The 12,145-nt window shown below is 51.7% G+C and overlaps 1 protein-coding gene across 2 annotated transcripts in view; it reads left to right on the top strand.

Annotated features, from left to right (window-relative positions):
• HOXA3 (homeobox A3) overlaps positions 1-10,151 on the top strand; it is a 45,100-nt gene extending 34,949 nt beyond the window's left edge. For both annotated transcript variants that reach the window (XM_078059396.1, XM_078059395.1), the window contains exons 4-5: positions 6,360-7,002; positions 8,422-10,151. In XM_078059396.1, coding sequence (XP_077915522.1) covers positions 6,480-7,002; positions 8,422-9,221 — 1,323 coding nt within the window. In that variant the 5' untranslated portion in view covers positions 6,360-6,479 and the 3' untranslated portion in view covers positions 9,222-10,151. The remainder of the gene's footprint in view (positions 1-6,359; positions 7,003-8,421) is intronic.
• The last annotated feature ends 1,994 nt before the right edge of the window (positions 10,152-12,145 follow it).

Below are 12,145 nucleotides of genomic sequence, written 5' to 3'. Positions count from 1 at the left end.
TCCAGAGGCAGAGTCCGCAGAAAGCAGAGGCAGACATATCTCGGGCTTCAGACCTCAGAAACAGTGCTGTAGCCAGGATAGAGGCAGATGAGAGTTAAACTGTGCTTCCAGATCACTGGGAAAGCCCGCGGTAATTGCCCTTTGGAGACCCAGCGCTCCTGGGAAGGATGAAAACTCCCTGAAAAGGTGAAGGAAACTTCGCTTTCCTCTGCTCTTGGAGATCTTGGAGTGGAGGAAAGGGGTGCCTACAAGGAGTCAGGAATCAGATTTGCCCGTGACTTTAAAAAAAAAAAAAATCTTATTTCTTTCCGTACTTGGAAAAAAAAAATCAAATCAAGCTTCTCCTACTTGAGTGGGATTTACATCCCCAGAACGGAAGGGCTGCTTCTACCCTCCCCCGCTGCCGGCCTCCACGCTAACCGTGTTTAACTGAGGCCGTTTCAAGTGCTCTAAAACACCCCTTGGAAATAAAATGTAAGCTTTAATTGCTGTTCAATTACTTGTCAGCATTTCATATGATTTATGACCCAGTTCTGGCGCATTTTTGACCCAGTTAAAGACTCATAAATAATATAGTTTCGTTAGAAAGAATGAGAGAGGGAATAGAGGTTTGTTAAAAGCATCTTTTTATTGTCACTTCAGTGCCAGCAAGCAGAATAAATATCTAGGGATGGACTCTCAAACTGGTTCTGTATAAAAGTGTGCACAGTGAGAAGAAACCAATAGTCCAGTTTATAGAGCGCCAGTTGGTTTTTCCTTCATGGAAAGAGCTGAAGGCGTTCCGTTATAGCTGAACTATAGCTATAGCTATTTAAAAAAGGCTTTTACCCTCAAAATGCCAGCCTCACCCTCACAGGCAAGTGTATGTCCTCATTAATTTTCTTCCCCATTCCCGGATTCCGATGCCTCTTTTTGCCTCACCTTTCTCCCTGGCTGCACAGACAGCCTCAGATCGACCCCAGGCCCTCCCAGGCATGTTCTCAAGGAAGCCCCTGTGGAGGGTAGAGAGGAACAAACACACCTTCGCTCTTCCAGATATTTTCGTAGTGCCGAAAAAATGTTTCCTTCTAGTCCCCATGCGTAAGACATCAGGCAGCACAGGGACTGGAGGGGGCTGGTTTGGAGGAGCCAAGGGGTCCTCTCCACAAAGAAAACCTCAGTGGTTTTGGCCGAGCAGGGTGAATGGCTGTGGGATCTGCCTAGAAAGGGCACCACAGAGGCAGCGGTGGGTAATTTCTGGCAGTGGAAATCGACAGGCGGTATTTTTCTCTTAGAAAACAAGAACAAATAAAAAACCTTCAGCAATCATAAATTACTATTTTTAATCACCTCGCCTGCCATGCTCCAAAAGTCAGTCCTGTGGATTTCAGCAGAGAGGCCCAAACCCCGGAGGTCTACATGCCAGGGCGGCAGACCCTAGACTTGAGGTCAGAGCCCCGTTTCTGCTTGCTGCAGCCAGCCACCCAGAAGCCACCTAATCTGGGACCGGCAGGGACCCTGTCCGGACCTCCGGCCCCAGCTTTCCCTCGGCTCCCGGGGCTCCTCGGGTCCAGTCCCAGCATTTTGCCCGGCACGGTCTTGGCGCCGTTGAAAAGGTATGCGCCCCGGATGCCCCAGCCCTCACCTCGGCGCCCTCGGCCCTCTTGGCCCAGGAGGTCCCCTCCCCTGGCAGGTTCTCACGGAAAGCTGGCCTTCCCTGCAGCTGGCTTAGCTGAGAAGGCGGTGAGAGTCGTGTCAGCAGTTTGGAGGAGAAAGTGCGGGTTGATTATTGACCCACGCCTTCTTTCTTCAAATGCCACATCCGACCCGGCCGGTCTGAAGAGAAAATGCAGCCGAGCGGATTTTTGCGGCGGCTCTCACCTCCTACGCCGCCCGGCTCCCCCTTTCAAGTTGCGCTGCCACGATATGCCATAAGGAGCAAGTGTTTGCTGTTTTGTGCTCTGTTTACAGCTTTGGGGCGCCGAGTCATAAATCTTGCCCAGCCATAAATGACAAAAACCATTGGTATGCATGAGGCCATCCTGGCCAGGAGTGCTTTTTGATTTCTCCCTTTTCCCTTGGCTTTGTTTTTGCTTTAAGGTGACACTTTGGCTCCCTGACAGTTTAAACATACTACTTATATTTTTAACACCTTCCTTTGAGAAGGACTGGCCGTTGACACCTTGGAATTGCACGAAAGCTCCGTTTCTCTCTTTGCCACACACATACCCTTGCAGAATTCACTTCTGAATCTGGAGAGTTGAGGGAGGCATTAGAAGGGAGGAAGACCACCCTCCTTCAAGTTGTGGCAATACTACCGGGCACACTCGGGCCTTTCCTCTGCTTAGCGTCCCTGCATACCACTAATTAGCGGGGAAAACATAGACATCGTTGGCGTTGGGGTCAGAGTTTTATCTGTCGTTCTCTGTGAGTGAGCTGCCTGTCTGTACTGGGAAGTGGGCACCGGAAAGCTGGAGACCCAGGTTTCTAGGCACTCTAGTGTGTACCTGAGCCCAGAGCATCCCATTTCACTGCCTGGACTTTGTCCATTTCGCCCAGGCTCCTTCCCTCCTGGCTGCCAGGATTTTAAGGGTTTCTGCCTAAAAATATAACCAAAGACAGCCCAGTTGGATCTTGGGGAGGTCTCTTGAGAAAGGAAGCCCTACCTCTGCCCCCCAAAGATTGGCTTTGAGGTTCTCAGATTGGGGGTGACAGATGTGGTAAAGTGCCCAAAGTCTGGGCAACTCTCCTCCTGGTTCTCTTTCCCCTTGCATCCCAACTGGAAGTGTCCAGGGCAGGGGTTACATGGTTTCTCAAATGGATTCCTAAGAAATAGAGCCCGGCTAGAGAGCCCCTTTGTGAGAGCCGTTTGTCCTCATTAACATAATTTTCCTGGACTTTAGTGACGCCGAGAAGCGAGGAGAGGGAGGGCGGTGGGGGTTGGGGGGAGGCTGCCCTCCTCCCGCCGCCGCCGCCGCCGAGTTCCCCCTCTCGCTCCTGTCCCTCCCCTCGCCTCAGCCCCATCCCCCACGCCGCCCCGCGCTTCCCCAGCCGCCTCGGCCTCCCCTCCCGCCCGCCCCCAGCACCCCCCACCGCACCCCCCGACCAGACGCTGCTCCGCGTGTAATATTCATAAGAAACATACCCAAGTCGGTGCCACTAGCCCAGGCAGAGCCCTGCGCCGCGCTAGCGCTTATCTCCGGGCCGCGGCTGCTGCCCTCGGGAAGGGCAGGGGGCGGGGGTGTGGGGGAGGGGTGGGTGGGTGGGGTGGGTGGGAGGGGGGGGTCCAAGCCGCCCCAGTCCGCCCTGGGCGAGCCGTGCCGGAGCAGCGAAGCCACCACGCTCTGCGCCGCGGCGTCCGGGCCTTGGGGTCTCCCTCCCGCCCGCCGTCTCGGCTGATGCTGAGGGTCGGTGCCCATCCCGCGCCTAGGGGAGCCGGCCGGGCGGCCGAGCCGGGCCGGGGGCCGGAGCCCGAGCCCGAGCGCGAGCCTGCGCTCGCGGCGCTCGTCAGAAGTTAAGGTAAGCAGGGCCACAACCGGCCGCTCTCAGCGCTGAATGGCGGAGTTTACGTCTCGGTGATTTATGGCTGCAGACTTAAATCTCGGTTCAAGAAGAGTTCACAAGCCGGAGCTTCCTTCCCGGCAGTGACTGATACCCTTACACTTCGAGTTCAGGCCGCTTTCCCATCCCCGCCCCCACCTCTTCCCTCTACCCCTAGCCCAGCCCCAACTTTTCTGGGTTGGGGAGGGTAGGAGGGGTGGGCAAGGGGACACGGGGGCTCTTACCCGATATTCCCGCTTAAACTCGGGGTGAGGGCAGGCTGAGGAAGGGGCGGGAGTGGGAAGAGGGAGCGGTGTCTGAAGGAAGGAGGTTGAATTTGGGCAGATCTTCCAGAAAGACAATAGGGCTTGTTTTCTGCACTCAATTTAGCCTCCTCAACTCTCAGCTCTTGCACCTGGGGGTTATTGTCCAGAAACATCTTTTCGGAGGAATCTCCTCCCAACCCCAAGCCCTTGGTTGGCTTGGCGGGGCGAGGGGGGGGTGGTGCAAAGCAAGTTTCCAGACTGGCAGATCTCCAACTTCTTTACTAGGTTGCAAACTTTGGGGGCTGGGGTGGGGGCGGGAGGGGGGAAATGTGTGGGCCTCACTGTGGTTGTCTGCTGACCTCAAACAATAGGAAGGACTTTGGTGGGATCTCCGAGGTGAATTCATATTTTAAGTTTATGGGGGCTGTTGTATGCTCTTTGGTTTTTCATGGTATTTTTGTTATTTGCAAGACAATGCACAACTTGATGAAAAGACTTAAGTAGCAGGCCAATATAGCTTGTGATAATGGATTAGCAAGTCGCTTGAAATGTTGCACGTTCAAAATCACCTTAATTTTGTTGTATCTAATACCTTGCTGTTCAAGTGTCTGGAGTAATTTTCTTAACCTGACATTTTACACAAGCCTAGTATCTTAAAAATTTATAATGGCAGACATTAACACTGCCAAATGTAATAGGACCTATTTTCAGTGAAAGAACAGGAAACTGAGACATTCAATTGCTATTCAGTTTTAAATTTTATTTTATTCTTCGTTTATTTTCGATCATGGTATCTGTAGCTTCCTATCTATTTCCAAAATAGAAACAATACTCCAGGGCTCAAGATCACACATAGTAACTTCGGGTAAGGGAAGCTGTAATTTTTAATTGAGGTTCTGGAAAATTAATTGTGCTTGTTTTCCAGATGTTGGTGAGATTGTTGGTTTAATAATGAAATCCAAAGAAGCCCATTATTAAAAAAATTATAATCATCATTGGTGGATGGTGTTTTCTAGTTAACAAAGTGTCTGCTATTCCTAGAGAACTTGAATGACTCCAGGACTCAAATATACATAGTTGGGGCATGAACTAAACCATTTTCTTCATGAATTTGTCATTGTATTTTTTTCTTAAATAGACTGTCATCCTGTGTGTGTGTGTGTGTGTGTGTGTGTGTGTATGAACTCACATGGAACTTTTCTCAGCTGAGAACAAGAGATTGACCATGCAAAGGTTGAAAACAAAACTAAAACATAGATTTGACTTCTGCAAACTGCTTTCTAAGTAATAAATTTTAAAAAGGGGTTGAGAAGGCTTTCATTGCTTTTAAGATTTCCAGGGTTGACCTTTACTTGGTGTTTCTGAAGCAGGTAAATAGGCCAAGTAACAAATATCAACAACAACAGCACACAAAGATCAGGGAACTCTGAACTCTGGCAGGATTTTATGGCTTGTGCTTCCATCCCTCGTCCGGAGCCAAATGACCCCCATACATCAAATTACATAGCAGTTTCTAAGACAGAACCTATTATCGTTAAGTTGGAAGGAGAGTTCAAGCCGTGGTCATGGAGATGAACGCTGGTTTTTCAGGTTCCTGGTGGGTTGTTTTTTTTCTCTAATCCATCATGTTTTAACAGGTAGAATTTGATAGTTGCCCTGAATAACAGCACCTCGGAAAGTCCAAGGCAGGAGGGTCTGGGGACCTTTTGTAACAAGGGAAAAGAGGTGGGAGTGGCTTGCTGGGTCATGCCTGAGAAATAAGGAGAGGAAAGGAGTAAAGAACTGTCCAGGATTTGAGTTTGACTTGCTGGAGCGAAGTGTTGTTGGTCCCTTCCCACACAGGATGTTTCTTCTTAAGTTTTTTCTCTCCCCTTCTTGGCCACAAGGGGCTCATTTGGAAGAGGTAGGTCACATCCCAGCACAAGGGTAGATTAACTGCCTAACAAGCTCAGCTTCTCAAATCCATCCGGGGTAGAGTAGGGCAATTGCCTGAAAATTTTTTGTGCATACCTCTGTTGGGTGCTGGAAGATCCAAGACGGGGCTGGATGGGAAGTCACCCCGCGTCAGGGCTCTTTTGCCAAATATCAGTCCTAAAGGGAGGATTGGAGAACAAATTGGCAACCTACGCTCCCCTTTGCCCCCTTGCCCCTTCCCCAAGATTCTCAGAGGCAGGGAGTCGCGGGTCTCGCTGGACGAGGCCAAAGAACGGAGATGAAGGGACACCCCCAGTTTCTCCTTCCCTGGAAACGAAGGATCCCAGCCCTATTTCTTTCTAGCCCATCAGCCTTTCTTCTTTTGGACTCCAGCTTTGGAGACCCGGCTTCCAGCCCTCGCTTACTCTTCTCCTCTCTCCCCGGAAAAACCCCCAACTCCAGACGCAAGTTAAGCAAATATTTGTAGCTGCCAGTAAATTCCAGCGGCTTTTTATAGCGCGGCTCTCTGCGCCCGGGGCCAAGTCGTGCTGCTAAATATTGCTGACCACTTTTTCTTTTATGGCTTTCATGTCACTTAGCTATTGAGAGTAAGATGGATTTGCGCGGAGCCCTCACCGCGCTGCGATTCTCGCCCCCCAGGTCTGCGCGGGGCGGCCATTGGCGGCGGAGCGTCACGTGACCGCGGGGGCGTGCCAATGTGCGCCCTCACGGGTGTCAAGCCCCTGTCAGAGTGTGCGATCAAGATTGTGAAACAACGCGATGCAAAAAGCGACCTACTACGACAGCTCCGCGATCTACGGTGGCTACCCCTACCAGGCAGCCAACGGGTTCGCTTATAATGCCAGTCAGCAGCCGTACCCGGCCTCCGCCGCACTGGGCGCTGATGGCGAGTACCACCGACCCGCCTGTTCACTCCAGTCGCCTGCCAGCGCCGGGGGCCACCCCAAGGCGCACGAGCTGAGCGAAGCGTGTCTGCGCACCCTAAGCGGCCCGCCCAGCCAACCTCCAGGCCTGGGCGAGCCACCCCTGGCCCCGCCGCCCCAGGCCGCGCCTCCAGCTCCACAGCAGCCTCAACCCCCGCCGCAGCCCCCAGCACCCGCTCCTGCCGCACCGCCTCCCCCCTCTTCAGTTTCCCCACCTCAGAATGCCAGCAGCAACCCCACCCCCGCCAGCGCAGCCAAGAGCCCCCTACTCAACTCACCCACCGTGGCCAAACAAATCTTCCCCTGGATGAAAGAGTCTCGGCAAAACACAAAGCAGAAAACCAGCGGCTCCAGCTCAGGTAAAGCAGTGCCTTCTGGAGGAGGGTCCTCTGGCCTGGCTCCCCCCCACCCCCACCCCCAAGCCATCTCCAGCCACAGCCAGCACGGTCTGGCACACTGGAACATTTTCAAGAATTCACTGAGCCCCCCCTTCAACTAGGGGGGTGACAGGACTCTGTGTGACCAGGAAACCCCAGAGAGAGACCTGATGGGAGTCTCTCTTGACTTCTCCAGGAGCAAGTGGGGCCTAGTGAGTTTGGAATCCCTTCTTATTCCACTCTTGGAGTTAGGACCTTTGGGGACAACAAACCTGAACTCAACTCTTTCTTTTTAGCACAACTCATTTATAATGAAACCATGACATCCACTCCACACTGAAATGTGGCAGAATAAAAGCAGGCCTAGTCACCATCCAAGTGAGAATCAACGCTTTGCTTATAAGCAGAGCCTATTTTTAATTTTTGCTCCAGTAGATGGAGTGGCTGCTTTACCTCTGGGAAGGCCCTACTCAGACTTAGAACAGTGAAGGCAGCCAGAGATCTCCTGGGGGAGGGGATTTGGACTTGTCATGCTAATAGGAACCACATGGGTCTCCAGGAACTAGACTGGAGCACAGGCCCTGGGTCTTGGGCTTCCCAGCATCTTGGTTACCTTTTCTCCTGCCTTCTCCAGTTGCCAGTACTCTGCTCTGAGCCTAAGCATCTGGGATCCTCCAGAGTCAAGATTTGGGAGGGGGGGAGGATAGGAGGGCGCAAGATTAGTGGATGAAAATGGGGAGGCTGCTTGATTAAATGAAGAACCCTAATTAATAGGACCCAGCATCAGGGGCCTGGGTCACCCCACCAGAAATTGGTACTTTCAATGGGATCTCTTCCTTTGGGCACAGAAGGCCTTCCAGATTGGGGTTTCCACTCTACCCTTCTCCACTGGGTAGACTAAATAAGTGGCCAGTTGAGGCAACTGTCCAAACGTTCAGTCAGTGAAAGAGGGAAAGGTTTATTGAGTGTATATTAGGTGCCCCACATTCCAGTTACTGCGAAGGGAATGAAGATGGGCGACCTGCCCACAGGGAGCTTATAGTCTGATAGGCCTGAAGGATCAGTAAATGATTCAGAAAGTGAATAGTTCCAGGACAGAAATACAGACCAGGAAGGCAAACTGGGGGTTCTGCTTTTCTGTCCTTACCTCTCCCCCCTTGGGGAAGCTTATGACTTGCAACTTGACTGAATGGAGGGGCTAGCTACCCAGCTACTGGCACTATTTCCCCACCAGGAGAGAGGGCAGCACCTAGTTCCTCATCCTCTTTTCTGGGCCCTGACAGAGGGATCTTGGGGCCTGGAGCAAGGAGGGGCCTGGCGGGGTCAGGGGTTAGGCGGGGCTTGGGGCAGCCCCTGATGGCTCCCTTCCTCTCTCCTTTGCTCTCTCCTCTGTCCTCGCAGGGGAGAGCTGCGCTGGCGACAAGAGCCCGCCTGGGCAGGCGTCGTCCAAACGGGCGCGCACCGCCTACACGAGCGCGCAGCTGGTGGAGCTGGAGAAGGAGTTCCACTTCAACCGCTACCTGTGCCGGCCGCGCCGGGTGGAGATGGCCAACCTGCTGAACCTCACCGAGCGCCAGATCAAGATCTGGTTCCAGAATCGCCGCATGAAGTACAAGAAGGATCAGAAGGGCAAGGGCATGCTGACGTCATCAGGGGGCCAGTCCCCAAGTCGCAGCCCCGTGCCCCCCGGCGCGGGCGGCTATCTGAACTCTATGCATTCGCTGGTCAACAGCGTCCCATATGAGCCCCAGTCGCCCCCGCCTTTCTCCAAGCCTCCACAGGGCGCCTATGGGCTGCCCCCCGCCTCCTACCCCGCACCCCTGCCAAGCTGCGCGCCCCCACCGCCCCCACCGAAGCGCTACACCGCGGCGGGGGCGGGGGGTACACCCGACTATGACCCGCACGCGCATGGCCTGCAGGGCAACGGCAGCTATGGGACCCCACACTTACAGGGAAGCCCCGTCTTCGTGGGGGGCAGCTATGTGGAGCCCATGAGCAACTCTGGGCCTGCCCTCTTTGGCCTAACTCACCTCCCCCACGCCGCCTCGGCAGCCATGGACTACGGGGGTGCTGGGCCGCTGGGCAGCGGCCACCATCACGGGCCCGGGCCAGGGGAGCCGCACCCCACCTACACGGACCTTACCGCCCACCATCCTTCTCAGGGAAGAATTCAGGAAGCCCCCAAGCTCACCCACCTGTGATGGTGGGCTCGGGGCTGCGCGCCAGGAGAGTCCCCCCGCCCCCACCTTTCTTCTACCGTTTACTTTTTGTTTTGTTTTGTTTTAAGGTTCTTCCTGCCCTCCCTTTTTTCTCCCCCGCCCCCTCTACCTTCCCCCCACCCCGTTTTGTTTTCTTTGGTAACGCGTTTTTATAGTTTATGTGACGTAGCAATCTTGGTTGCTGGAATGGCCGTCAGTATCGGTAGCGATGTTTATCTCCTCCCACCCCTCGCTCGGCCGCTGGCCCTGCATCCTTTACCTTCTCTACTCTTTGATCAGAAACAGGGTATATGAACAAATTTTCTAGCCGAGTTCTTCAATGTGAATTTGTTCGTACATTATGGCTCCCGAGGGGAAGCAATTACTTTTTTTTTATTTTTAGGTTTTTTTTTTTTTTTAATTGCACTTCTTGTAAAGAGCGAGAAAAAAATCAAAGGCGCTTTGAAACAGGGGCTCCCTGTGCAAGGATGACTAAGTGTACGTCTTTCCGTGTGTGTATGCTGGTGAACAGTCAGATTTATTTATATTTTTTTTGCAAGCATTGAATAATCTAAGTTTTAAATATTATTTATCCCCATCCGTTCGTATTTATATTAAAGAAATTCTGTACCCTGATTGTTCAGAAGGTTTCTTGGGCCTTTTGTTCAATAGTGTATTGGCGTACATAGAAAAATTTTTATTTGAAAGGGAAATATAATTCCTTTATAAAAACGGTAATGATGCAATAATACCAGAGAGGATCCAGCTTTTGAAAACAGTGATTTAGGTTTGTAACATCCGGCGAAACTGAAAAAAAAAAATCTGTAAACGTGAAAAATGCTAGATTTGTTTTGAGAGTTCTACATTCCTTGCTGCTCACATTCTGAGAAACTAAACAAAAAAATAAATAAATAAAGTTTTTATTCTGAATAATATCCGTGTTCAGAAGGGGTTCTTTGGCCGAAGATGGGGGTCTGCGTGGAATTCAGGCAGAGGCGAACTGGCTGAGCAGGCCACGGCAAGCCTTCCAGCTCCGGAGTGGGGCCTGGCCAGGCGGCTCGCCTGGGAGCACGGCGGATTCTTGGGAAGGCTGCAGGAGCTCTTGGAGGCGAGCAGCTCTGGAAACGCCGAGCGCCAGCCCGCTGGGCTGCCTGATTCCCAGCTGCCAAGGAGGGGCCTGCGCGGGCGCAGGGGCTGCGGACTGCTGAGTGCGGGAGAAACAAAAGGCAGCCAGCCCGAAGCGCGGCGGGGACTCACAGGTGCCCGAGAGGCCCCGCTGGGGAGTAAGGCAGGGCTGTCTTCTCCAAGATCTTCCTCCAGGTCAAAGCGGACCAGCCAGTGCTTTAACCTTGGGAATCATCAGCCGCGCGGAGGATGCCGAGCATTTCCGGACTCTCTGTGGATGCTCTTCGGTCCCTGATCTCTCCAGGAGGAGAGAAGGACTCCTAAAATCGCCCCTGGGAGCTAGGCAGCTCGAAGGAGACACAGCTTCACCCAGGTCTCCAGCAAAAGAAAGGCTGAACTCCCAGGAGCCTCCCCGCGCCCTTCCCTGGACTGCTGGAGTCCCAGCTTCGTCTTCATCCCGGAATTTAGGATTTGGCATCCCCTGGATTTATTTCCTCTCCTTCATCCCTCCTCACTCTCCTTTTATGGCCCCAGGGGGAGGAGGAGAGAGAAAGGAGATTGGTATCTTTCTAATAAAAATGCAATTTTATAAGTACTTCTTTCATTTGATGCTGCAGGAGCTAAACATTACATTTCTACTCCTGGATTTAAGATAGGGCTGCCTACTGACTGGCTGGCAGATGCAAAAGCAGGCACAGGAAAGGGAAATATTTTTATTTTCAAATTAAAGAATTGCTTGGAGAAGGAACCAAATTCAGAAAGTGAAAACCTCAGAACTGTATCCCCATCAACATCCCCTTTCTAAATTGGAAGTGAGAAACCACCTGCGTCTCGGGATCAGAAGCATCTGATGTGAGAAATAAATCCTTCTTCTCCCTGGGTTGTATCTTTCAGAGACGGAGGTGAAAAATGTCGCCATTTTGTTTGCGATCCCAAATATCCATCATCATGGCCTCTATCTTTCCCCTGAGAAGCTCCCTCAGATGATCTTTAGAAATAGGCACTGGAGCCATTTTGGGGTATCTCCTGGGTTCACAGGAGCTGCTTTTAGGGAACCTTCTCACATTTTAAGAAAAAGAAAAAGGCTTGGAAGATGCAAAGCCAGGCAGCTATAGAGATCTGGGTGTTTATCTCACAGCCAGAGATGCTTCTCCCACATCTGTTCTGGGGCTCTTGATACACACATATATATATTTTTATTTTAAAAGAGTTTGGGCTATGGAAGGAGTAGATTTGCTCCCCACCCCACTCCAACCTCCCTGCCGAAATATGGCGCACTTCAGAAATGCGGAGTCTGGAAAACCAGTCTTTGTGAGGACTGGAGCTTCCGCTCTTTGGTTGTTCAGATCTGAACTGAACAGGCTAAACAACCACAGAAGTGTTCTTATGAGTAATAATTTTACAGAAGTATATAAAATTACCTTGTAAAATAAGGGAGACTGGAGAGAGAGTGCAAGAGAGAGAGCGAGAGCGAGCGAGTGAGCGCTATCCATTCACAGATGAAAATCTTTCAGAGATACCACTATTTGAACCCATTTCTAAAATCTGCTGTTTAGCTGAGAGGGGACTGGTTTGGAGGCATCCTCCTTCCCTCAGGGCACAGATTTTTAAATGAGATTCCAATACGATTCCCCATATCTTGGCAGTCAAACATTCATTTTAGGTTTCAAAGAGAAAATATTGGTCTCACCTCCAGCTTCAAAGATATTAAAAATTAGTCCTTATTAAAATATTCCTGAGTTAAAGTAATAGATTTGGGGAAGATTTCAATGTTGAATGGCCAAAGAAAAGGGTTTGCTTCC

Source organism: Halichoerus grypus, chromosome 12, assembly GCF_964656455.1.
Source record: "Halichoerus grypus chromosome 12, mHalGry1.hap1.1, whole genome shotgun sequence".
NCBI classification, from domain to species: domain Eukaryota; kingdom Metazoa; phylum Chordata; class Mammalia; order Carnivora; family Phocidae; genus Halichoerus; species Halichoerus grypus.
Note: the sequence above shows the minus strand (reverse complement) of the source record. Positions and strands in the feature narration are given on the sequence as shown.